This window comes from Temnothorax nylanderi, unplaced genomic scaffold, assembly GCF_030848795.1.
Source record: "Temnothorax nylanderi isolate EJ_2023f unplaced genomic scaffold, tnyl_v1.0 TNYL_tig0041_pilon, whole genome shotgun sequence".
In the NCBI taxonomy this organism is placed as follows: Eukaryota; Metazoa; Arthropoda; class Insecta; order Hymenoptera; family Formicidae; genus Temnothorax; species Temnothorax nylanderi.
Window position 1 is genome coordinate 882706 of NW_027249103.1, and position 27883 is coordinate 910588.

Consider the following 27883-nt stretch of genomic DNA (forward strand, 5'->3'; position numbering starts at 1 on the left):
ATAAAAAAATTGTCCGTGCATTTGGCAATGTATTAACGGGGCGCGCGGTCTCCAGCAGCAGTCAAACGTCGTGGCAATTTAAAATAAATTTTGCTTTATGTAAAATATTTCAGATGGCGATCAACAAGTAATAGAAACGAGCGGCGATGCAGAGAAATATATTTTTATATTTTCTTCAGGTGTCGTGACTGCTGCTGGAGACCGCGCGCCCCGTTAATACATTGCCAAATGCACGGACAATTTTTTTATTTTTTTCTACTTTTTTCTACGTTTCTACTTTGGCCGCCAGCGCTCGGCTGCTAGTTTCAGCATCATTGATTCTTCATTTGCTATCAGATTAAGTTCCGTCTATTACAGCCACTTTTCAGATCACTTTTTTATTTTTTATATTTGAATTTTTAAAATAATATAAGGGTGTATTTTTTGCGTCTCTTTGCTTATCTCTTTTTGTAAAAGTATGTTTTTTCTTACCATATTTAGTTTTCATTTGGCTGTTTTAATATAATTTTACTGCTGCGTTTTTTAAATTTCGAATTATAATCAATATTTTGCTTTTCTAATTTGACTGAAAATGTAAGCAGTCTTCTCTTATTTTGAGGTGTGATAAAAAATTATTCTTATTTTTTATTTTTAGTGTGTGCATGCCTATGGGATGGATATACCCACGTAGAAATTGCCGATGTTGTTTAACTGGTCCAACATTGGCAATATTGCATATATTGCCGATAGTACATATATAATCGCAATAATTATTACGCAATATTCATATATTTATTACACGCTTATGCTATTATAAAAATATATAAAAAGTCTTATTAATCTAATAATAGGGTATTAGTAGGGTATATTTATAATTAAACAACTAAGCAATATACATACATACATCTTTAATAATCAATCAGGTAGTAATTTTTCATGTAGTAATTTTTAATTATTCATGTATAGTAATTTTTTATTACAAAGTAACGGCCTCGTCCCCAGGGGCGGCCCCGCTGGGAATACCAGCGCGCGCGCGCTCGCCCGCGTTCCATTCCTCGTCGGAGTCCTAAAAGAAATAAAGGAATATTATAAACGGAAAATGTGTATGTAATTAATAATAAAAAATAATAGATAAAAATGATACTATTAATATAGAAAGAAATACATACTATTTCTCTCTTGCTGCGGCTGTTGCCGCTGCTGCTCCGGCTGTTCCGGTTGCGGCTGCGGTTGCTGCGCTTGTTGCGGTTGCTGTAGCTGCAGCTGCTCCTGCTGCCGCTGCAATTGCAATTGCAACTTCTTAATTTGCAGCGACAGCGCTTGATTTTCTCGCTGCTGCTGCTGCAGATGCTGCTGTTTCAGCAATTGCTGCATCATTTTCTGCAGCTGCTGCAGCTGCTTGCATGGAGGCTGATCACCTCCATTTTCCTCATCACTGAGGAACATATCCCTCTCATCATCTTCTTTATTAGGCTCATTTTCATCTGAAAGAAAATAATAATAAAATCTAATATAATTAATTTAAATTAACCCTTAACATGTATACGTGGGTCTACGGCGTCCAAGCCAAGTGATATTTGCTCGTAATTATATATGCTCGTATTATATATGTAAAACTTGCAAACCTGTTAGAAGATATTAAATAAACGATGTTTATCAAAATAACTATCAAATCGTCAGTTACAATGTAGACAGATATTTCATGAATTTTTTTAGATTTTTTAAAATACTTTAATATAGCGTTGAATGTGACAGACCCACGTATACTTAAAAAGTACCGAAAAAAGCGTATACACTTTAAGGGTTAACTATATTGGCGTGCGTGTGGTGTAATTTTCTTATTGTGTGTGAGAATCATTTGTGACCATCATAGGAATAACGCGTTCAGTCAAAAAGAAAGAGAGATAATTCGCAAGGTGTAAGAGTTATATAAAGTGAGTGAGTGAGTGATACTACACTAGTCCAGTCATTTTAGGTTTTCTGTGCAAAAAATTAGAAACTACTTTTTTTTAATCGCTTTATTTCGTTGTTTTAAATAACATATTAAAAATCGAGAACGATATCGGCAGGGCTAATAAAGTTATTCAAGATCAAAGGTCACGAAAATCAGTTTTTTGCGAAAATCTCGTTTTGTATGACTCGGAGGTCAATTAAGGTGGTTACAAAAAAGAAAGATCATGAAATTCTCTACAAAAATGGTTCTATTCATTTTTCACGTACGATGAACCGTTTGCGAAATACAAAGTGGCGAAATACAAGTGTAAAGTTAGCTTTACGCGCCTTGTATCTTACCTCAAAGGTGATGCGGAAATGGATACAACGCTCGACGTACACATTCGTCACTTTGTATTTCGCAAACGGTTTATCGTAGGTGAAAAATGAATAGAATTTTTGTAGAGAATTTCATGATCTTTCTTTTTTGTAACCACCTTAATTGACCTTCGAGCCATACAAAACGAGATTTTCGCAAAAAACTGATTTTTGTGACCTTTGATCTTGAATAACTTTTTTAGCCCTGCCGATATCGTTCTCGATTTTTAATATGTTATTTAAAATAACAAAATAAAGCAATTAAAAAAAAAGTAGTTACTAATTTTTTATACACGTTTACGCGAGCGTTACTTATGTAGTCACTTACGATAATATACTCCGCGTAAATGAGTGAATTATCGTGAGTTAGTTATAGTGAGTTAGTTAGTGATAAAAAATGTATAGTACTTACTTGACATTTTGTCCCTCGATATTTTAAGGCTCTTCAACCTTTGGAGCAGAAATGTCATCCAAACGCGAGTCACGGCGTTTTTCTTCTTCCACCTATGTAACAAATGAAAAACGCTTATTCGGGTAACGACAGCTGACAAGCCGACACGAATAAACCCACGCGTTTTTGAGTACATAAGTGGAGGAAGAAAAACGCTGTGACATCTCGAATCTGAACATTCTTCGTGTTTTTATAAAAATTCGCGAAATGAGCTTTTATAAAAGCTTGATGAAGATTGTTCTTCAATAAAAATTGTGTGGTAATTGGTGTGGTGACTTAATAACTTGTGTGGTGGCTCGTGTGGTTCTTCAAGGCCGGTATTCATAGTCGGATCTTATATTTAAGACCGTCTTATATAGCATATTCGATTTGCTGACTCGACCTGACTCCGAGTCGAAAAAGTACGATCAAAAGTACGATTTGAAACACGATGTCTGCAAAAATCGTACTTTTGATCGTACTTATATCGTAATGATTATTTTACCGCAAATGCAAAACTTATTTTAATATATCATAATTGTTGATCACTGCAGGTATATGGAAAAAAGTTATATTCAATAACATTTATATTGATATTGAATAAAACTTCACTTTGAATTGACAAAACATTAAAATTATCAGTTAACTATAAACATTATTAGTTAACTATAGTTAACTTGCGATTATAGTGCATCATAATTATTAACGTGTAGGAATATTATCACGAGAGACAACATCTGCAATTTATAATTTGATTGCGAACACGATGAAAAGGATTGACTTTAACGTTTGTGCTGTCATAAATCGTCACTGTCATGACGATAGAATGATCATTGCACAATTTGTTAGCTAGTTGCTTTGCTCCTTGTTTTGTTTTGACAAAAATAGTGATTGTGATCCTTTATACTGATATAATTCAGCTAATGTAATAAGTTTGCTATACTTTTCTGACTATAATGCATAAATAATTTCTTGCTTGATTTTTGTATAGTAACTTTATATCACACGTGCGTGGAAAGTGGCCCATTACGAAAACACGCGCGTAATGGGCCACTTTCCACGCACGTGTGATATAAAATAGTGTGTGTAACACGTGCGGGTTGAAAATTGGACACGCGTGCGGGTGATTGCACTCGCCTTCGGCTCGTGCGTCCACTCCGCACCCGTGTCCAATTTTCAACTTCCCGCACTTGTTACACAAATAACTATTATATTCAATAGAAACACTTTCTGGCTGGTTAAGACTTTTCAGCAAGTTTAACTATATCATCAGGAAGGGTCACAGATAACATGAATGTTTAGATTAAGTTTCTAAGAATGTATTTTATAATAATTTCTATTTGAATTCCAAAGTTTATGTTGAATATAGTATTTATTTCATCAAACGCGAGAGTTTGATATTTATTGTGAGCAAAGTTTTATGTTAAATATTATCTATACATGGTGTTCCTTTTTTCGAACACCTGTGACCCTTTCCTCTCTTACACACGCGCACACACGCACGCACTCGCAACAGTAGCAGCAGAGAGGGTTTGGAGTCAGAAAATGCTACGGGAGTGACGAACCGTGGGGTCCTTATCTCTGCTGTGACACACACACACACACAAACACACGGGATGCTACAGACTTTACTTCCCTGTGTTGCATTCTGGGTAATGCTAAAGAAATCTTAAAAAAAAGAAGGAAAAGAAAAGAAGTTTTTCGATTAAATCATCGGTTCGTAAAATTTCCTCCAAGCTTCTATAACGTTGTATTGTGATACATTATTTTAGTATTGTGATACATTAGTATAGTGTATTGGATACATTATTTTTCCAATTTCTATAAAAAATTCTGATTTACCTTGACTGTAGGAATAACCATTGATTAGATTAACATCAAAACTAAGTAATAGAGTTATATCTCCCCTCTCTTTCACATTTTCTCAATTTATTCGTTTAATAATATATTGCCATTTTTGATATAGAGGTTACTACCTACAGGAACAATTGCAGCATTACTTGCACAAGTTGCGTTTCCAGTTCTTTCTAAATTTAACTTTTTAGTCGAGTATAGATCTAAAATCCAATTTTATACTACTCTGTTTTTTATAACGCATGAACCAATTTGTTAGCGTTTACTCAAAAATATTTCGCACAAATCGCCTGGAAAACATGGACACGAACACTTTCCGTTCCGATGCATCCGCCAGAAAACCTGCCATACACGGATTCGTTGGCAAAATTTATGAATCAGATACAGGAATAAAATTTCCCATTTCGACGGGAAAATTCTACTGCCGTCCCTGGAGAGACTTAAGGAATTGAAATCCGGGTATTAATATACTGAGTCGCAATCACTAATGGGACTTTTCGAGTTGCTTTGCGGAGAAGGACTCCTATGGCAGTAACCGGCACAACTGACAAGAATCGGAGGATTTTGCCACTATTTTCTCGAACACTACTTGCTGCAATAATTTTCCGCTTCCAATTCATATGTGAGATCCATATCGAGTCAAGTTACAGCTGCCGGACAAGCCTTATCACAAATTCGCCATTGATATTATCGCCATGTATCGTCGTCTACCGGATTCTTGGAGGAAGAGAGTCGACATGCTGTACAACAACGTGTATCTGAGATACGAGTAATTATACATTCAACGGGAGACCGTGAGGCGAACGGGAGACATACTCTGCCGTATTGAAGAAATCGAGTACAGATCATAGAAGCACAAACCAAGAGCCGCCAAACGACAACGCAGAAAGCACCGGTTGTCGCAACCGCCTATGATGTAAGCAGCCAGAGCATTCGCTCTACGAATCTCACGTTGGTTTTGCTTCTAATGCGGCAAGGATAGCATATTAACAAAGAAATGTCACCCGCCGCCGGAAAATGCCACTGGGGCCAAGAAAAAAGCGGTCCTACCTCAGTTCTCCAAGCCCGAAAAAGACCACTGGAAGAAGAAAGTCTGCAGGAATTTTTGCGGATAGAGTTGCCGAAATTCGAAGAAGTCCGAGGGCCCACGGACTGGTTCCAACGTGTCATCCGGATTAAGACGGGCGTGCCACTAATCAGCGATACCGCTATTGCCGCGTTCCAGCACGGAACACGCCTGGTTCCAAAATGTACACGATCGGTTTCACGAAGTGGACCGAAATACTGGCACTCCGCCAAGCTACCGTGATAAACATCGTAAAGAATATTTTCGAGGTGATTGTAGTACCTCATTGATACCTCGAAGAGATCCTATCGGATAACGGCAACTACGGTTTCGACAATTATCGGATCTACTACAGGGATTCAGGATACGTCAACGTTTCACACCAGCACACGTCTCACATTGTGCGTTTCGGTCGGACTCACCAATCGCACCAATCAATACCATGGTCACAATATGTCCAGAACAATTTATAAGACCTGGGATGAACGATTGTCCAAGCTGCAGGTTTACTTATAACTGGGATGTCCGCCTTCCTCAATCACGGTCATGAATTGAGATGCCCAAGGGAAAACACCAAACCCAGGACCGCTGCACACCGTTTGCTGTCGATTGGAAGAGGCGTACGAGTTAATAAAGATTCAGTTAACCTGCGCTACAATTTGCGAGACTGGCTCCCTCACAACGAGGATTGGGTGTGTAAACGAGACCACTTGCTGTCTGACAAGCAGGCAGGATTCAATGCTCGCGCCGAAGTACATGGAACCACTAGAAATACGCCACATTATCTCTTCGGTCATCTTAGACCTCAGGAGCTCCTAGAGGACATGGATATTTAAAAGGTATATAGAAATTTGTTTATCTCGTATATTTAGAATTCTGTACAGTATTTTGATTTTATTCGTACATAGAGATTCAATATAGGTATATTCAGTCGTGTGTATTTCATATGCACAGATTGAATATACATATAGGGGAAGTGCGGGATACTCTAAACTTTTTTAAAGATAATTTTGAGAACTATTATAGATAAATAAATTAAGTTTTTCTGAGTTGTGTCAAATGTTTGTTATAACGTGTTCCTAACAAATTTCAGTAAGTGTTATGTTACATCAATTTTTCGAAGATAGATTTTTTTGGAATGGTAATGTAGGATATGTCTGGTAATGCGAACATCTTATTAATCTTGCAAAAAATTTGTTTCTTTTATTATCTAAATACACAGGCCACGAATAGAATACACACATTTGATATACAGAGCTCTATATACCCATACATAAATTGTGCATACCTTTTACATATCTTGTATGTACTATTTCTCTAGGGACTGCAGTCTGCACAGACAAGTAGTATCACGTGTACGTTCAAGATTTGAAACGAACTTCGAAAAATTGTGCGACAACCCGTCGGAATACGATTCAGTTCAACCGGCCATGGAGGAATGCTGAGACACGTTCTTATGTGCGGAATTAGAAGCGACACTGGACACAACCATTCGCCTTGATTGCAGCAGAACGAGACAAATTGCGAATTGAGATGATTCAGCAGTCGGACGCCGCCAACTGGGCGAAACAAGCTGACCACGCCGCCACTGCCGAAGCCACTGATAGTAATATTAGTATATGTGGATATATATGTTTTCATAATTAATATCTATATGTATATTTTTTATATTATATATGTATATATATATATGTATATATGTACATGTATATATAATTATTCTTAAATTTTACCATGGTATTATCTTTACATGAACATTTTACAGCATATTTTTGTATATTTCTTTAAGGAGATAATTTATTTGAAGTAGTTATTCAAATATTATAGATTTACTAAACAATATATAATACGTACAGAAGCATCAAATACAAATATTATGATTTCCTTGAAAGACTAATTACTAGATAAGGGAAACGATAATTTTTTAAGTATGTTTATACATAAAAACGTCTTATGTTATAAAAAAAAATTTGGCTACTTATAAAATGATACAATTGCAAAATACATTAAATTACATCAATTTAGAAGAAAGAAAAAAGATATAAATGTACAAATATCGTTGACTTTATCAACAAAGTCACCAAGGAAACGTCAAATTCGACAGAAATTAAAGCAAGCTGTAAGATAAGTAGATAAGTAAGAAAATTATATCATGTTGATGAAAAAAGACAATGCGGAAGTAGATATGCATTTAGTATACATGGCAGTAGATCAATTTTTTCGCCGAGTAACAGCAAAGAACTAAATTACCCACAACTAAATTAATGGGAAATGACTTTTGGTCGAATGGGCTGAAATTTTTTATGTTTGCAGTTTAGGGCTTTTTGATTAAAAGTCTCAAAGGGCACAACCCTAAAAAATGGACTGTTTCAGTGTTTCAGTGTTATTGACTTCAGAGCGTACCTATCGCGTGATTGATGATTCAGCAAAGGTTTTTTTACTCTTCGAAAGTATATTAAATGTTTATAAGTGTGTAATATTTGCAGATTCTTGGACATACACGCTTTCACACACCCTCTCACACACACACAAGAATATATCTATATATATCTGTATAAATATCTATAGAGATATTCGGGATTCAGCGTGCGGCAGAGCCAGACGTCGTGCACGGGTTGTGCGTTTTCAGACGTCACTCTTGTGCGAGCCTCTTGGGCGCGGCGACACGACGTCCGCCGAGTTTCCCTAGGTGCTACTCGCGCACACATTTGCAAATGCCGTGCCGATTTTATAGAAGCATGAGTTGGTTGCTTTGTTGCTTTTTCGCACGGTCCAACGTCGATAGTGGCACTTTAGTCTGTTCTTTTCAGAACACGTTTACTTGCACGTCAGCAAGATTTTTGCGGCCTTGGCTTAATTATTCGGCTTACTCGGCACACACGCTTTATAAACTACGCTCACAGGTTCTTGAACGCACAAATACGTATGTACTTACATGTCATACTGTGCATCCATTATTTCATACATACATATTTGCCTCCGTCCATGTATAGGTGTATTTTTGTATGTGTATATATTTTGTATATGTGAGGGGTGTGGGAGTGTGTATGTTCAAGAACATGCAAATATTACACATATAAACATTTAATACACTTCCGAAATGTAAGGAAACTTTTACTGTATCATCAGTTGGTTACGTACGCTTTAAGTTCAATAACACCCAAATGGTCCATTTTCGACAGTTGTGTCCATTTTGAGACTAAAATACACATATCAAAATTTCAACTCATTTGACAGAAAGCTATTTTCCACCGATTTAATGCGGGGTTCTATTTTGTAAGCATGTCTGTTTGAAGTAAATGCCAAAGGTAGAATAGTTCTATTTTCGAACAACATGATCTTTATATTTCTCTAGTCCTAAAGCATATAAAGATTTAGCGGTTATTAAATTATTTTGTCTGCCTAATCCTGTAACATAAGAAAGTCTTACACATACCTTTTATCTAACTCCAGGTATTTAAAATGTAGCATTTAAAGTATTAAAAATTAAAACTAAAAAACATTGAAAGAAATTATATTTTATGTTTAAACGAAATGTCTTTAAAAGCACATTTATTTTGTAATTTAACAAGAGATAGAGTTGTAGACTTTCAAGATATGGGGTTAGATAACGTGTGTACTTAACACTGTATGTACTTGGATGAAATGTGATTATAATGCTAGTTAGAGGTATATGCCAATTTTAGAAATAAACATTGGCACATTTTTTTCAAGTTCTATTATTGATAATTCTTATTTATTGAATATATTACACGAAGGTATAATGGGTTTAAGAAATATTGGTTTGAAAGTTTATGTGTTATCTCATATGAGTTCCAGTTTTGTAAAGCTGTCTTAATTATTACGTATCGATATTTAAAAACAGTACTTCGAAAATAATAAAAAAATACAAAATTTAGACAGCTATTGATAACAATATTTCTGTGTGTTAATATGGAAATAGATAATTACATGAATATTGCAATATTGTCAATAACTGAAGAAAATGCATTTACGTATATTTGTGAATATTAACGTTATTTTGTAAAACATACATATCAAACGTGTAAATTACTTTTAGAAAAAATAGTAATTTAAACACTTTAAAATTATTCAGCTATTTCAGAGCATATAACAATAATAAAAATACATTTGGCCATTTGCATATTCCAAGTTGTCTATTTCTACAGTATGTTAGAGAAATTCGTTCAAAAAATTTAAAATTTTTTATTATTATGCAATCTAACGTAGTGTAAAATTTTACAAACATTCTTCGAATTTTCTTATGCATGTTCTAATTTTCGTAGAGCTAAGAGTTTATTTAATTTTATATAATATTAGGATCCGTATATATTTGTTCTTTGAAATCTCGCTTTTAAACTTTAAAGAGCAAAGAAACATAATATAAAAAAAGTCATTTCTGTAACACAAGTAAAAATTTATTAATTTTTATAAGATAAAACTTTGTTAACTAATTACGTATTATGCCCGGGTATTTAATCGCTCGGGGATGCGTATGCTCGGAAATTTAATTACAAATATGCAAGTAAATTACATAATTAACTAAAAATATGTATGTTAACCAATTATGCATGTACCTACATACTTAACTAGAAGTATACATATAACTGATACATGTTAACAAATAGAGAAAGAGAGAGAAATATATATTATATAAAATTTTATTCTGTTACAAAAATTTCCCGTAAATGAAGAGTAAGATACCGATATAAATACTAAGTAGAAATGTAGGCGACAGAACGTAATATTAAAACAAATATAGCAAAGTGTCCTTTTATCAAATAAAATAAAAAATTTTGATGTTTCAGTTATGGGAACGAAAATAGTGATTTGTATAATAGAATAAAAGTAACCAACTGACCTCTCCACTAGCTCTAACATTCCCTGGTCAAAGGAGATTTCTGGGATCGTAATCTGGAAGCTCCGTGTGTAGTGGGTTCTATTTGACCTTCCCGAGATCGCTTCATATGATGGGGCGATAGTAGCACCCATTCTGCTTTTAATGGATTATATCTTACATATTGATGTTCTGCAAGACAATTAAATCTCATTAAGAAAACTGTTATTAGACACATATTATGGAAAATACTGTTATGTATCTAACTGATTGGATTAAGTGCCGACGATGTGGCGTTATCTTCTGGTACATCTTCTGTTCCATGTGTGTTGTGTGTCCCCGTGATCTATCACCTACCACAAATTTGGAATTAAGTAGACGATCTATTCTTTAAAATACTTCTGATATTGTCAAAGAAAGTTGGGAAACATGCATTTATATATCAGTTTGTGCTAAAACTGCAATATCATACAACAGATTAAATTCTCTTTTTATTACTTTAGGTATTTCATTACATAATCCTCTCTCTCCGCACAACATTTAAGTCTAAATATGAAATATTTAATTATAATACAGAACATTATATCGGTACCATCTTCATTTTCAAAAGATTAATATAAAATTTCTAAATATATACATATATTTCTCTATCCGTATTAACAAAATGATTAGCTGTTACAATATTATCGTCACTTGATATTATAGGGAAGGCTCGCTCGTCACGTAAGGATCATCGTGACGAACGTTTATAATAATATCCGCCGAATAAAAGAGCGTATTCTTCATGCTTATCTGAAGTCAAATGTAAGACGATATATCGTGGGGAGAACGTAGCGATTGGAGCATGTTATCGATATCGTTCACTACCCACCGCCTTATCGTGAGTGCCTTTGCGCAACACATATAATGCATGTATGTATACGTTACACATAAATATAAAATAAATTTAAATAAAAGTAAAACAAATTATAATTTTTTCTAAATATTATATTTTATTATTGTTATGTAAATTTAAGTATGCTTTAAAAAATGTACTAATTTTTTAAATGCAAGAAGTTTTCTTTAAAGCGTATTGATTAAGAGAGGATTTTTATGCATTACATTTTTAAATTTCAAATTTTATGCTTACAAATATTTATTTCATTACATTTATAGTTTTTAATATTTTTATATTTATAAATTTCATATTTATAACAGCATAATTGTCAGTATATCAAAATCTGGTAGAAGAGAATTAATAAATCAACAATAAATAACGTCGCGCATCGTCAACTCGTCAATCCGAGATTCGAGATTCAAGATTCGAAATCATCGAAATCCACCGCTCAAAGTTCGTCAAAGTCACCGAAGTGACGAGCGCATATGGTTCCTGCGCACAGGACGCGGAAACGTTTGCCGCGCAGCGAGAAGGGACGCGGTAGCCAATCAACGTGCCGTTTTTCGTAAGACGAAGAAGTTTATTGGCTGTCGCGTCGTCTCTTCCCGCGAGACAAGCGTTTCCGCGATTCCACGTCCTGTACGCAGGAGTGCAGGAGCCAATAGATCAATAGACTTCGAGCCGGGTTTCACGTAGTCTTTCCTTTTGATGTGCGTTACGTGCACGCGAGATCTTGGATCTTGGTTGTTTGCCGGCAGAACGTATGTGCGTTAGTAGTCAGTTAAACGTAATTGTGAATAAGCAATTGAAGAATAAAGGTTATTGCCCGGGAATCGCAGCGAGCGGACGTGAATCTCGCCGACAGAGACGGTGTCGCGCGACAACGTGTAATATCGAAGGCGCCCCGAACACCGAGCGACGCTATTACGTCTTAATAGGCCTGTGACACGTGTGTGTGTCGGGGCTACTGCAAGGACTCGAAATAGTGATTGCGATTAAGAACAAAGAAAAGCCACTTGCCGGGAAAAACAATTTGTACCGAATTGCGAGAGACTTGTTGCAACGTGTTACCAGCCGACTTACGTCGAATTACTTACAGGTATTTGTTACAATTGCGTGTTGATACGCGAAATTGCGAATAACTTCCGAGTACACCGCGAGTCATATACGAAACATTTGAGTGTGCATGGCCCGGCGAGTGCGAGTGTGGTGTCTGTACGAGCGAGCCAGAGATGATTCATATAAAACGTTCTATTGTAAGTGAATATGGTACGAGTTGTTTGAACCTTTTTTTCCTTTTGCACCTCGCTGCTATTCCGGGTGTCGTTGATATCTGAAACTAAATTAATAACGGTTCTCTGTTGCGTAGAATAACTGTCTACTGTGAGGAATACTTACCTGTTGCTGAGAACAATCTATACGAGATATAAGTCGATCCTAATGGAGTGAGCAGCTGAGTCTGAGACGTCGGCACCTGTAACAAAGGAAGAAAAGATTATCAATCAGAGGAATTCTTCTTGATGGTGAAATCAAGTAACCATAAGGACTGAATCAATTTTGTTTATTTTTTATAACGTCCGTTCAGTCATAACTTTAGTTTAAAAAACACAGACTTAACTAATTTGAAATTTACATTGCGAAAAATACAAGACAAATTTACATCCTTTAGCGTATTGCAGACCAATAGAACGTTACTGGCCTGTTTTTATGCTTTTGACCTGTGGTTGATTCTTCTCTGTGTCACTTCCAATATTATCTAAAAACATATTAGCATAGCTTTTAGCTTACTTAGACATGTGTCAAGAAGTATTTCTTTATTCGTGCCATTTTAAATAAATTTTGTCATCCTACTGCTGGAATAATTGGATCTTATTGTTAGAGAAGTTTATAGAGAGAAGGACACACAAAAACAAACTGATTTTTGACAGCTATAGCTTTTATCGCTTCTAAATTTAAAGAGGAATTTATAACAGAATACAAAAAATGGAGAAACAAGCAAGAGAACTTTATCCCCAAGTTCTAACTCAACTTGAAAAGGCAGTATCAGAGGATAATATTGATAGCTTAAAAAAATTATGTAATTTAATTGACAACATAAGTAACGCAGAAGATGAAATAACTTTGAGAGACTATTATAATGCCAGCAACCCTGTTAGAAGCACTAATTTAGTTATCTTAGCTTGCAAACATAATAAAGTAAAAATTTTAGAGTATCTATTTGATAGTGACGGTAAAATTCTAAATAATCTGTCTATTGTTACTGGAAGAAACACTATACTGCCAGATGATGAAGATGAAACGTGCCATAATGCCTTTTATTATGCTATACGTTCATGCAATGTTGAGCTTCTTGATACACTCATTAGTAAATGGCCAGGTAAATATTTTGCTGTTTATTTAGGGGAATTGGATACAATACTTTCAAGAGCTTATGAAGAATTAAAATTAAAGGACGTACCATTATCAGCCGAAATGGAAATTTTTGTTGAAAATAAGTTAGTAAACCTCCGTTTCTTCTCTAATGGTTCTCGAAAAGATAAAAATGTGAAGAATTATCTTAATAATATCAGAGAACGGATTGAATTAACACTTCAAAACATTAACTTGTTAAAGACAGATTACTCAAACGCGGAAAAAATAGATAAAAGGGCTTTATTTGTAGCAAAATTTATCGCCCAAAATATTTATATATTAAAGCGGCAGTTGAACTCAACCTATGATAGATTACCGTGGGAAGAAATGGAGTTTTGTTTAGTCAGTTTTGTTTCCTCTCACACAAAACGACAAGAAATTAATCTATTTTATAATGCTACGCTGAATAAAAGCAAAATACTAAATCACTTAGAAAATTTTGCAAAGAAACTTGAAGATATAAAAGATAATATAGGAAGTGTGAACATTGGTAAATTTGCTGATTTTCCAAAGTTAAAACGCGAGAAAGTTGTTGCCGAGATTATTAGCAGTTATCCTCAATTTGAAGAGTTGTATGACGATTATCAACAAATTAGGGATATCCATTCTTTAATGAAAATAAGTGATTATATAAAGTTGGCGTTATCGGCTGATCCTAAAAAAAGGGAAGGACAGTTAATTATTACAAGAGTTTTACAGATTATCGGTGAGCATTTAAAAAACACTCTAGAATCTCCAAAGTTATCTAATACTACAAGTGAGCTTTTGCTATTATCGTTACCGAAAAACACAAGAGAAATAATTATAGATTTACGTAATTCGCTATCACATGCTTATTCACTCTCCAAGAGAACAGAAATTGAGGAAAATACAGATGTTAGTTTTTTTACCGGTGTACAAAATGATACTAAAAGAATCGATATTGTAATTACTGCTATTCTTTACAGTAAAAAAATTAGAACGATCAGAATGCTGCTAAAAAAAATTGCTGATAGTGAGAGCTTAGGCGAGATAAAAGAAATTGCTGAAATATTTAGTAATGTTAAATTGGATGAAATGATATCGGAAAATTTTAAAATGATGGAATACGAAAAACTTGAAAAACTCATAAAAAAATTAAACGATTGTATAACTGAAAAGACGAATTATGAAAATGAGTTGTTTAATAAAATTAATAACATAATCAGTTATGCAGAAACTCGGTCAGAAAATATCAAAACTGATTATATTACAGGATATAAATTATTAAAGGGCTTAATCAGTTTGAGTGAAAATCTTAAGTTTGACTACAACGTTATTGAAGGAACGAAATTTTTTGCTAAACGAACATTAGAGAATATGACTTCGAAAATAAAGCCTCATAGTCTTAACGAAATTTCTGAGTTGGTAATGAAAATTTTTCGTAGTGTTAAATCAAGAATACGAGATGACAATTTTGCTAGAGTAAACACATTAATTTGCGAAATTTTTTTTTATATTCCTCAATTTGGAACAAGTGATATCAGATGGATTAAGAAATTAAGAGGAATGTTGAATGAGAACGGTTCGTTTAGTTCTACATATAAACAAAGGAAGACTTACGATATAACAGAAGAAGAATATAATAACCAGCTTACTTTGAAGCTATCTGAACTGAAAAGTATTTTAAGTAATAACGCATTGAGTGATCAATTAATTGAAAAATTACCTTTCTTTAAGAATGATAAAAAATTACAAACACTAGTAGAAATGCTTGTACTAGATATCATGTCAATTTTAGATACCTCAGAGCATTACTTGGAAAATAATCTACTTTTTTTAGACGATAACACTCCTTTATTAACTGGAAAATGTTTACGTAATCATTTAGCGCATGATAATGCTTTAGTTGACGTTTTGTTATCTGATCCTTCAATAGCAGTTGTTTTGAACGCTAAAAAACTTACTGAAGGAAATATAATAAAAAGCAAGAAAAGGATTGGCAAGTTGGTAAGCGATAATTCTTTCAAGTTGAGAGAGAAATACAATCAAGACTTAGATACTATTACTAATCAGGAAAGAATGTTTACTGCTTTGGAAGAAGGAAATTTAGAAAGCTTAAAGGATGTTCTAAAAAGAGGAGCAGATATTAATGCTAGAAGTGTTAATTCTTGGACCACGTTACATCTTGCTGCTAAGGGACCCAGTCTTGAAGTTATAAAATTCATTCTTGATAAAAATTTAAACGTTAATGTGAAAGATATTAATGGTCAAAGCCCATTGCATATTGCTGCTGCCCATGGAAGGAAAAATATTGTAGAATTTTTTGTAAAAGCAGGTTTATGTGTTAATGAGCTGGATAAGAGAAACAGAACTCCGTTACATGTTGCTGCTCAATATGGTCACAAGGATACTATAGAATTTTTATTAAAAAATAAAGCGAATATTAGTGCCCAAGATAAAGATGGTTTTTCACCTTTACACTACGCAATAGATAATAATCATATCAATGTGATTAAGATTTTACTGAAAAAAGATAGGAACGTTGATATCAATGAAACTACTGGTGGTGATGCCCCGTTGCACGCTGCTATAGAGAGAGGTCATCTAGAGTTAGTTAATTTCTTGCTTCAAAATAAGGCAGACGTTAACGTTAGAAATGATAAAGATTGGACACCGTTACATGTAGCAGCGTTATATGGCCATTTGGAAATAGTAAATGCTTTAATTTTAAAAGGAGCTGATATTAACGCTAGAATCATAACTGGCTGTACACCATTACACTATGCAGTAGAAAACGGTCATGAGTCGATAGTGAATATTCTATTGAAGCATGGAGCTAATGTTAATGCTGTCAACGAATTCTACAATAATACACCTTTGCTGTTTGCGGCAAAAGATGGGCATGAGGGAATTGTTAAAGCTCTACTGAAGAATAAAGCCGACGCTAGTATTGCCACTGTTACAAGTTATACTCCGTTGCATCTTGCTGCCGCGTTTGGTCATCTAGGAATGGTTGTTGCTTTACTTAAACATGGTGTGGACATTTGTGCTAGGGCTCAAGATAATTCTACACCGTTATACTGCTCGGCAGATGGTGGTCATAAAGAAGTTGCTGAAGTTTTAATAAAAAATGGAGCAAAAATTAATGCCAAAACCACTACTAATTTAACGCCATTACATGCAGCTGCAATGGGAGGCCACAGAGACATTATTAATCTTCTAATAAAAAATAAAGCTAATGTTAATGTTAAATCTCATGGTGGTATGACACCATTGCATGCAGCTGCTCTGAACGGCCACACAGACATTATTGATCTTTTAATAAAAAGTGAAGCTGAGATTGAGGCTAAAGCTCAAGACGGTATTGATCTTTTAATAAAAGATACACCTAAGGTTAATGCTAAATTTCATAGTGGTATGACACCATTGCATTTTGCTACTCTTAGCGGCCGTGAAGATACTATCGGTTTTCTAATAAAACACAAAGCTAATGTAAACACTAGAGCTATTAATGGTTTTACTCCATTACACACTGCTGTTGTAGAAGGCCACAAAGGTATTGTTAACCTTTTAATAAGAAATAAAGCCCAAATTGATGCAAGAGATTTTGCAGATAATACTCCATTACATATAGCCGTGCAAGCAGGTAATAAAGAAATCGTTGAGATTCTGGCAGCAAATGGAGCCAGTGTTAATGTTAAGAGCGGTAACATGACACCATTGCTTTCTGCTATAAAATGTAATTACAGGCAAATCGTGGAAGTTCTTATAGCAAGTGGGGCTAATGTTAACGCAGAAGGCATTAAATGTTTGTCACTAGCAGTTCTTGCTGGATACAGTGATATTGTAGAAATTTTGCTAGAAAAAACCTATGTTGATATGAAAGATTCTGCAAATGCTGATTTATTACATTGGGCTGCTGGTAGAGGTCATACGGATGTAGTGAATGCTCTGATAGCAAGAGGAGCTGATGTTGATGCCATAACTTCTGATAATCTAACACCATTATGTTTTGCAGCGCAGGAGGGTTATGAGGAAATCGTTGAGATTTTAATAGCAGGTGGAGCTAACGTCAACGTTAAATCTACAGAAAATGTTACACCATTACATCTGGCAGCAGTAAATGGTCATGATAATGTTGTAAAAGTTTTGCTGGATAATAAAGCAAATATTAATGTTAAGAATAATGACGATAGAACACCTGACGAATTAGCAGTGGCACGTGGTCATTTACAAGTAGTTAAATTGTTAATGCAATACAAGAAAATAGATATTGTTTCTAAACGTAACGATGATTATACGATATTGCATGTTGCTTCAGAAGAAAGTAACTTAGAGACGATAAAATATTTGGTAGATAAGGGATCTGATGTAAATGCTAAAAATATTTTTGGCTCAAAACCTATACATATTGCAGCCAGAGAAGGTTATAAAGATACTGTAGAATTTTTCCTTAGTAAGGGATTAAGTATTAATGATCCTGGTATAGCTAATCAGACATTACTACACTATGCTGCAATAAAAGGTCATTTAGAAGTTACGAAGTACTTGATATCACAAGGCGCTGACGTTAATGCTAAAGATGCTAATGGTTTAACTCCTATGCATGTTGCTGCTAATTTCGGTTATAGAGACTTTATTGAAGTTTTATTAAAAAATGGAGCAGTTTATAACGCTGTTGACAATTCTTCTACAAGTCCTTTAGAAATGTCGGATGACGAAAGCGTTATCGATCTATTAACGGTAACTGAAAAATTGTTTGAGGCTGTAAAACGTAATGGTTCTTCAGAAGTTGAGAATTACATTAAAAGAGGTGCGATCGTTAACGCCAAAAATATTAATGGAACATCATTACATTATGCTGCGTGGAAAGGTTATGATAGGATTGTCAATATTCTATTACAAAACAAAGCTGATCCTAATGCAGTTAATAATGATGGGTTTACGCCTCTACATTATGCTGCTAAGTTCTCTCACTTAAAAATTGTAAAGCTCCTATTATCTAATCGTGCAGTGTATAATGCAGTTTCTGATGATGGTAAAACACCATCAGATTTTGCTGTAGACAAATGTATAACTAGTTTATTTAAATTACTGAGTGACTCATTTAAACATGTTAAAAATGATAATTCTCAAGTTATTAATGATCTTAACAAGATAAAGGATATTGATACAGTAAGAGCAATAATGAATGCTTGCGATAGAGAAAACAAAACGTTAGTAGTTGCTGCAGTGCATAGTAACTTCTCAAAAGTCGAACAGTTAAAAGAGGTATCACAAAATGATGCATCCATTCAGTTTAAAATGGGTGAATTGCTTCTCAATCAAGGTGATAATCAGAGTGCTTTAAGTTTGTTTAAAAGCTCATATGAAAAAAGAAAAGAAATACTAGGGTCAGATAATCCTGGCACTTTAGATATTCAGATGTTCATTGGTAAAGTATCATACACACAAGGGGCTTATCAAGAAGCTTTAAATACATTTGAAGAAATTTTCCAGAAACAGAAGGAAATATTGGGTTTGAATGACAAGAATACTTTAAGTACAAGGAGTACAATTGCTTTAGTGCTGTATAGGCTTGGAAGGAATGAAGAAGCTTTTAATATTTATCAAGAAGTTTGTCCAAAACAAGAAGAATTATTAGGACCAAATCATTCAGATACATTAGAAACTTACTGTCACATGGCAATCGTATTAGAGGAACAAGGCAAACACGAAGAAGCGTTAAATATCAATAGAACAGCTCTTGAAAGAAAAAAAAATATATTAGGTGCAAATCACTCAACAGTTGTGTGTATTGAAAATAATGTAGCAAAGATTCTGGTTGACCAAGGTAAGTTTGAAGAGGCATTGAAAGTTTATAAAGAGGTTTACGAGAAGAAGAAAGTAGTTTTTGGTATTAATCATTCGAGTACTTTGGGAACGTTATATAACATTGCTGCAATGTTTCTCAATCAAAAAAAATATCAGAAAGCCTTGAAAGCTTTTCAAGAAGTTTTTGATATCCAGAAACGTGTTTTAGGACCAAATAATCCTAATACCCTGCAAACTCAATACAGCATGGCAAATGCACTTTATTGTCAAGGTAAATCCATTGATGCACTTAAAGCCTACAAAGAATGTTTTAATCCAATCAAAGCTGTTTTTGGACCAAGTCATCCCATTGTTTCAGATATTTTAAAAATATAGAACATATTAATTTTGTACTTAAGTTTAAAGGTGACGAACGATTGGAAATTCTCGAGTATCTGCAGAAAGACATTAACATTGCTGCTAGTAATGGTGATATACAAGTCGTTAAGCGTCTATTAGAAGATGGAGTTGATGCCAATGATAAAGACGTTGATGGAAGAACACCGTTACATTACGCTGTTAGCAGTGGCCAGGCAAGTGTTGTGAACATCTTACTAGAAAACGGAGCTGATGTTACTCGAGTTACTAATAAAGGTAATACACCATTACACACTGCTACTTCTAAAGGTTACAAAGAAATTGTTGAAGTTTTATTACAACATGTAAGTCATGATAAATTAAACGATTTCATCAATGCTAAAACCGCTGCTAGCGGTGCGACATCGCTTCATGTTGCAGCCAAGAATGGTTTTTTGGATGTTACTAAGTTCTTATTAATGCGAGGTGCGATTTATAACATAAAAATAATGAAGGTAAAGCACCGCTTGATCTTTCTAAGGACCAAAATGTTAATGACTTACTGAAACTAGTTGAAGAATTGTTTAAAGATGCGAAGGATGGTAACCTTGAAATGATTAGCAAATTAAAAGCGATAAAACCTGATGAGTTTGTAGTTGTAACAAATGCTCGTAATAATCAAGGAAATACGTTATTACAAGTTGCTATAGTTAATAGACACAAGAATGTTGCGAGTAAATTATTAGAAATGCTTAAAAAGCCAGATAAAAATCAACAAGTTGTCAATATAGAGAGAGGAGTTAACAGCTTAAAACTTTAATGAATGCTGTTGAAATATTACGTAACCTAAGTTAATGATTTTAAAGAAATTCGGCATCAATTTGCTATCAAAAATAGAGTATGTAAAATATCCTTATCCTTTGGAGATGCGGTTGATACTGTTATTCTTTAATTGTTTTCTCTGTTATGAGAAGGACTTTATACCATACTGCCTACCTTAATAGTAACTTTATGCTCTAAGTCATGTAAGAATTTTTTTTTTTAGATATAAGGAGTAATGAATGTGCTATGATACGCGTTCCAAAAATTTAATATTTTTTGGTATAATAACATCTTTATTTGGAATAGTTGGAACTGGGTGAATGAAAACCTATTAATTCTTTATTTACTATCAAATTAAGTTTTGTCTAGTTCATCCACTTTTCAGGTTATTTTTTTATTTTTCATAATTGAATTTCTAAAATAATAGAAGGGTGTACCTTTTGTATCACTTTGCTTTTTTTTTCTTTAAAAGTATATTTTTTCTTACCATATTTAGTTTCCAGTGCTGTTGGCCATTTAAAGGTCTTTCAATTGCTGCTTTCTTTAAATTGTGCATTATAATTTTGGCTTTCCTGTTTTGACAAATTGCAAGCAGTTTTCTTTTATTTTGAAGTTTGATAAAAAATGATGCATATCTTTCAGCGTGTGCAGTCATGTCTGTACGATGGGTATAGTTAGCTTGCGATTGTGGTGTATCATAATTGATAACGTGTAGGAATGTCAGGACTACGACAGGCAACACCTTTTGCAACCATGATTTAATTACGATGAAAAGAATTAATCTTTCACGTTTGTGCTGTTTTAAATCACAGTGCCAAAACGCTTGAGTTATCTTTGTACAATTTGTTAGCCAGTTACTTTTCTTCTTGCTTTGTTTTGACAAAAATAGTAATAGATCGTTCACGCCAATATAATTTGACGGTGGAATAAATTTGCCATATTTTTTTATTTTGATGCATGAATAATTTCTCGCTTGATGCTTGATTTCCGGAACGGGCTTTTACGTGGGTTGATGCCGTTAACGTGGGTTTTGCTGAGTATTGGCTAATTTTATTCTGAGTATGTGAAATGCACAACAGGAGAGACTTGATCAAATACTATATAATAGACCAATCAAGATTATTCCCGACAATGAAGCTTGTGCATTCGAGTAACGTTTAGCACAGGATAGTTTTTGCCCGACCGGCGTGTCGGCCAGAAGCATTCGTTGCGAGAAATTGTTGACAAATTAAGCAATTTTTTGTAATTATCAGGTGAAAAGACTACGTGCAGCTGTATTAAAAGACCTGAGAACTTGGTTGAACCTAATCTGGTATCTTATTTGACGTGATATTTGGTCGTACTGTTTTTTATAATAAGAATCATAGAAGACATATTTGGAGGAAGAATAATTAACCGTAACCACTACAATGGATCACGATAAATATTATAAGCAGGATAAAGATGGGATCCAGGTCAGGCCAGGTTACAGCTGCTGGACAAATCTTATCACAAATTTGCCATCGATATTATCGCTATGTAGCGTCGGCTACCGGATTCTTGGAGGAAGAAAGTCAACATACAACAACATGCATCCGAGATATAAAATACATTCAACAGGAGATCATAAGGCGAGCGGGAAACATATTTCGTCGCACCGAAGAGTTCGAGTACATAGAAGCACGTACCAAATCCCGACAAACAACAACACAGAAATCACCGGTTGCCGTAGCCGCCTATGATGCAAGTCAGTATACGCGCTTCGATTGCCAGCGAATCCCGCGTTGGTTTTGCTCCCAATGCGGCAAAGATGGCATATTAACAAGGAATACCATCCGCTGCCAGGAAATGCCACTTGGGCCAAGGAAAAAGCGGTCGTACCTCGGTCGAAAAAGACATTAGTCGGAAGAAGAATGTCTGCAGCAAGTTCTGCGAGTAGAGTTTACGAAATTCGAAGAAGTCCGAGAGCTTACGGACTGGTTGCAACATGTCATCCAAGTTTAGATGAACGTGCCGATTAAATAGCAGTACCGCTTTTGCCGCGTTCCAGCACGCGTACGCACACGGTCGCACATTGTACGCATCTACGGTCCAGACAATTTGCCGATTTGCTACAAGGATTCAGGATACATCAATGCTTTACACCAGCACACGCCCCGTTGTATTCCGGTCGAATGCACCAATTGCAACATCATGATCACAATACGTACAGAAAAAAACTATAAGACCTGGGACGAACGATTTTCCGAGCTGCAGTTAGTCTATAACACTGCGATGCACGATGTCACCGGCTACATGCCCGCCTTCTTCAATCAATGGGGATGAATTGAGATGCCCGAGCGGAAAACACCAAGACCGGGACCGCTACACCACTACACACCGCCATGGATTGGAAGAGACGTACGAGTTTATAAAGATTTAGTTAACCTGCGCTACAATTTGCTGGCGAGATTGGCAGCCTCACATCGAGGAATGGGTGTAGAAACGAGACCTGCACTCGCTATCTCTGGTCTGAAAGCAGACAGGATTCGACACACAATTCACGCCGAAATATATGGAGCTAGAAAGAAATACGCCGCATTATCTCCCCGGTCATCTTAGACCTCAGGAACTCCTAGAGGAAATGGATATTTAAAAGGTATACAGAAATTTGTTTATCTTGTATATTTAGTCTGTGTAGTATTGTGCTATCCGTATATAGAGATTCAATTTAAGTATATTCGATCGTGTGTATACACAGATTGAATATATATATAGAGGAAGTGTGGGATACTCTACGCCTTTTTAAAGATAACTTGAAATTTATATATAACTGAATTTAGTTTTCACTGGCAAGGAGAGAACACGATTGACTTTTCACCGATTTTGATCCACTTTTTTTGTGATGAATCTACATTAAATATAGTCTTAACTATATTAATTGGTATATTATTCATGAATATCCAAATACACACAGACCTTGGATAGGAAACACATATTTGATATACATATACAGAACTCTATATACTCATACACAGAAAAAAAAAGTGTTAAATGAAGACTTATATACTTGTATATAAGCAAGAATCTATAATCTTATAAGAATTTCAACTTTTTATTTCAACTTTTTTTCTTGATTAAACTATATAAATACCTTCAAACAAGTTTTCTTCGTTTAACGCAATTTATGTATATGTCTTGATTTAATACTTCTTTTTTTGCTGTGCATAAATTGTGTATACCTTCTACATATCTTGCATATATTATTTCTCTAGGGACTGCACAGGCACAAGTAGTATCGCCACGTGTACATTCAAGAAGCGGTTATCGAAAAATTGTTGCGCGACAACCCGTCGGAATAGAATTCAGTTCAACCAGCCCTGGAGCAACACTGAGTCACGCTCTTCCGAACGGAATCAGGCGGCACAACCATTCGCACCGACCCCAGCAAACCTACCGAAACCAACGGCGAATCGCGAATTGGGATGATCCAGTATTCCCACGCCGTCAACGGAGCGAAACAAGTGTGACTGACTATATCGCGACTGCCAAGATCACTCACAATAATATTGATATATGTAAATATATATGCCTATAATTAACATATATATATATATATATATATATATGTATATATATATTTAACATTATATATATTACATATTATATAATACTGTAAAGATAAAATAATTTATATATATATATATATTTATATATATGAATTATTCTTAAATTTTTACAGTGTTATCTTTCCATGAACATTTTACAGCACATTATTGCATATTTCTGTAACAAAATAATTTAGTTGGATTAGTTATTTGAATATTATAGATCTATTAGCCAATATAGAGGAAAGTCCCCTATTATGAGATAGGATCCTAATATGAGATGGCGGAGTTTTTTCATGGTGGGATCAACAGATGGGGCCTATATAGGGCCTTTTAGCTTAACATATCTCTTATTAGGATCCTGTCTCATAATAGGGGACTTTCCTCTATAAAATACATACAGAAGCATCAACAAATACAAATATTACGATTTCCTTGGGAGACTAATTACTGGATAAGGAAAACGATAATTTTTTAAGTATGTTTATATATAAAACTGTCTCATATTATAAAAATAAGTTTTGCTACTTATAAAATGTTATAATTACAAGATAAATTACATCAATATTGAGAAGAAAGAAAAAAGATATAAATGTACAAGTATCGTTGACATTATCAACAAAGTCACCAAGGAAACGTCAAATTCAAAGGAAATTAAAATAAGCTGAAAAAAAGTAAGAAAAAACAAAATTCATGTTGAAGAAGAAAGATAATGCGAAAGTAGATATGAATTTATTATATATGGCAATAGATAAATTTTTTCCACAAGCAACGGCAAAGAACCTTGCAACTAAATGAATGGGAAATGGCTTTCGGTCAAATAGGCTGAAAATGTTTATGTTTTTATTTTGATTAAAAGTCTCCATGGGCACAACCCTCGAAAATGGACTGTTTCGGTGTTATTGACCCTAAAGCGTATCCGACTGATAATATAGTAAAGATTTCCTTACACTTCGGAAGTTCATCAAATGTTTATATGTGTATAATATTTGCATGTATATAAATGTTTATATATGTGTATAAGATTCTTGAATACACACGCTCCTACACATCTCCTCACACACACATACAAGAATATATCTATGTATAGATGCTCGAGATTCAGCGCGCAACAGAGCTAGACCTCGTTCCACGGGTTGTGCGTTTTCAGGAACCGCTCTCGTGCGAGCCTGTCGGGCACCGCGACGTGACGTCGGCCGGGTTTTCCCAGGCGTTACTCGCACACATATTCGCAAGTGCCGGCTTTTATAGAAGCATGAGTTGGCCGCTTTGTTGCTTTTTCGTACGGTTTCACGTCGATAATGGCACTTTAATCTGTTCTTTTCAGAACATATTTACTTGCACGTCAGCAAGATTTCTGCGGCCTTTTTGGCTTAATTAATTGGCTTACTCGGCACACACGCTTTATAAACTACACTCATATATTCTTGAACGCACAAATACGTATGTACTTACATGTCATACTATGCATTCATTATTTTATACATATGAGCAACCCCCTCCCCCCATGTACGATAGATATTTTTTATGTGTACATGTGTTGTATATGTGGGGGTGTGGGAGTGTGCGCGTGTTCAAGAATTTGCAAATATTACACACATAAACATTTAATACGCTTCCGAAATGTAAGGAAACTTGCTGTATCATCAGTTAGATACATACGCTCTTAGGGTCAATAACACTGAAATGGTCCATTTTCGATTTTGTCTATTGAGACTTTTAATTAGAATGCCCTAAATTACGACATATTAAAATTTTAACTCATTTGACAGAAAGCTATTTCCCATTGATTTAATGCGGGGTTCTATTTTGTAGGTGCAAGCATGTCTGTTTGAAGTAAATGCCAAAGGTAGAATAGTTCTATTTTCAAACAACATAATCTTTATATTTCTTTAGGACCTAAAGCATGTAAAGATTTAGCGGTTTTTAAATTATTCTGCCTGTCTAATCCTGTAACATAAGAACGATTACACATACCTTTTATCTAACTCCAGGTATTTATAATGTAGCGCATTTAAAGTATTAAAAATTAAAACTAAAATATGAAAAGAAATTGATAAGTATTATATTTTATGTTTAGACGAAATGTCTTTAAAAGCACATTTATTTTGTAATTCAACAAGAAATAGAGTTTTAGATTTTCAAGATTTGTGGTTAGATAAGATGTATATTGAACAAGGTTTAAATATACTTGCATGAAATGTAGTTATAATGCTAGTTAGAGGTATATGCCAATTTTAGAAACTACCATTGGCATATTTTTTTAAATTCTACTTTTGATAGTTCTTGTTTATTAAATATTTTACATGAGACTGTAATAGGTTTAAGAAATATTGATTTAAAAAGTTTATGCGTTACCTTAGATACAAGTTCAATTTTGTATAGCTGTCTGAATTATTATATATCAATATTAGAATGTAGTACTTTAAAAATAATAATAATAAATATTTTATATATTTGATGCATCATACTTAAAACACGAAACGGATATGCTTGAAAAATTCATCTATTGATAAAAATATTTCCGTTAATATGGGAATAGATAATTACGAATATTGCAATATGCCAATAACTGAAGAAAATGCATTTGCTTAAATGCATAATATTTGTGTATATTTATTAAAACGCTGTTTTGTAAAGCATATACATATGAAATGTTTAAATTACTTTAAGAAAAAGTAGTGATTTAAGCACTTTAAAAGCATATGATAATTTCTGTATTAGCAGAAAATGTATTTGGCTATTTGCATATTCTAAGTTCTCTATTTCTACTATTATATTAAAGAAATGCATACAAATCTTTTGAAAAATTATTTATTATTAAGCCACTTAATGTAGTGGAAAGTATTGCAACCATTTTTTCAAAAATTGAATTTTTTTATGCTCTAATTTTCTAAGAAATTAAATTTAATTAAATTTGATATTAGGATCCATTTATTTTATACTCTAAAATTTATTAACCGAGATTTCAAAAAACAAAGAAAACATGAGAAAAAAATCAGTTCTATAATACAAGTAAAAATTTATCAATTCTTATAATATGAAACTTGTTAACCAATTATGTATATACTTACATACTTAACTATAAATATGCATGTAACTAGTACATGTTAACTGGTAGTACGTATAAGAAATCTTATTTATTTTTAATTATTTGTTTTTTTTTAACGAGTACAGTATTATCGAAATTAATATTACTATTCAATATTGTATTTGTAAATGTATAATATATTGCTTTATCGCTGTGTACTTTATCGATTATACATCAATATATTTCTATATTTTTAAAATAAATAAAATTTGTAGTTTTTTACTTACATGTGTTGAATTGAATATTTTTGCTTTGAATATTTGCTTGAATTAATATAATATTTCTTATGATTTTATTTATTATAATGTTAATACCATTGTATCGTAATATTCGATATGAAATAAAAAATATATACCTATAGTAGAGCTATAAATGACAAGTATATTCAAGCATTGTCAAGACATTCGGCACACGTATTAGAACAATAACAATTATCAAGCAGTTTTTATTATTCAAATTTAAATAAAGCGCGCTTGCACAATTAATAACACGCAGATGGTTATTCCAAAGATTGAAGACACCTATGAC

The 27883-nt window shown here is 34.0% G+C and overlaps 2 protein-coding genes and 1 long non-coding RNA gene across 3 annotated transcripts; 2 read left to right on the forward strand and 1 right to left on the reverse strand.

Annotated features, from left to right (window-relative positions):
- Window positions 1-791: 791 nt before the first annotated feature.
- Window positions 792-3242, reverse strand: LOC139771578 (uncharacterized). Its single transcript, XM_071704455.1, has 3 exons — window positions 2702-3242; window positions 1149-1463; window positions 792-1045 (listed from the first exon to the last, which is right to left on the reverse strand). The coding sequence occupies exons 1-3, from the start codon at window positions 2874-2876 to the stop codon at window positions 936-938; spliced, it is 600 nt and encodes a 199-aa protein (XP_071560556.1). The 5' UTR covers window positions 2877-3242; the 3' UTR covers window positions 792-935.
- A 517-nt stretch (window positions 3243-3759) lies between these two features.
- Window positions 3760-10711, forward strand: LOC139771583 (uncharacterized). The gene is made up of 2 exons (XR_011717928.1): window positions 3760-6478; window positions 6961-10711. It is a non-coding gene; the product is annotated as an uncharacterized lncRNA (long non-coding RNA).
- Window positions 10712-11994: 1283 nt separating this feature from the next.
- On the forward strand, window positions 11995-26720 carry LOC139771566 (uncharacterized). Its single transcript, XM_071704433.1, is given in 5 exon segments — window positions 11995-12452; window positions 12723-19904; window positions 19907-20377; window positions 20380-23315; window positions 23932-26720. Coding segments are annotated over 3 exon segments (7356 nt in total). The 5' UTR covers window positions 11995-12452; window positions 12723-13336; the 3' UTR covers window positions 20697-23315; window positions 23932-26720.
- Window positions 26721-27883: the final 1163 nt, after the last annotated feature.

Bases quoted from the DNA above. Each gene is read 5' to 3' on its own strand.
- LOC139771578 (XM_071704455.1), bottom strand. From the start codon at position 2,876: ATGTACTCAAAAACGCGTGGGTTTATTCGTGTCGGCTTGTCAGCTGTC. The intron at 1,464-2,701 runs GTAAGTACTATA...ATTTTCTTTCAG, and splicing joins ATCGAGGGACAAAATGTCAA to ATGAAAATGAGCCTAATAAA. The intron at 1,046-1,148 runs GTATGTATTTCT...TATTTCTTTTAG, and splicing joins GCCGCAGCAAGAGAGAAATA to GACTCCGACGAGGAATGGAA.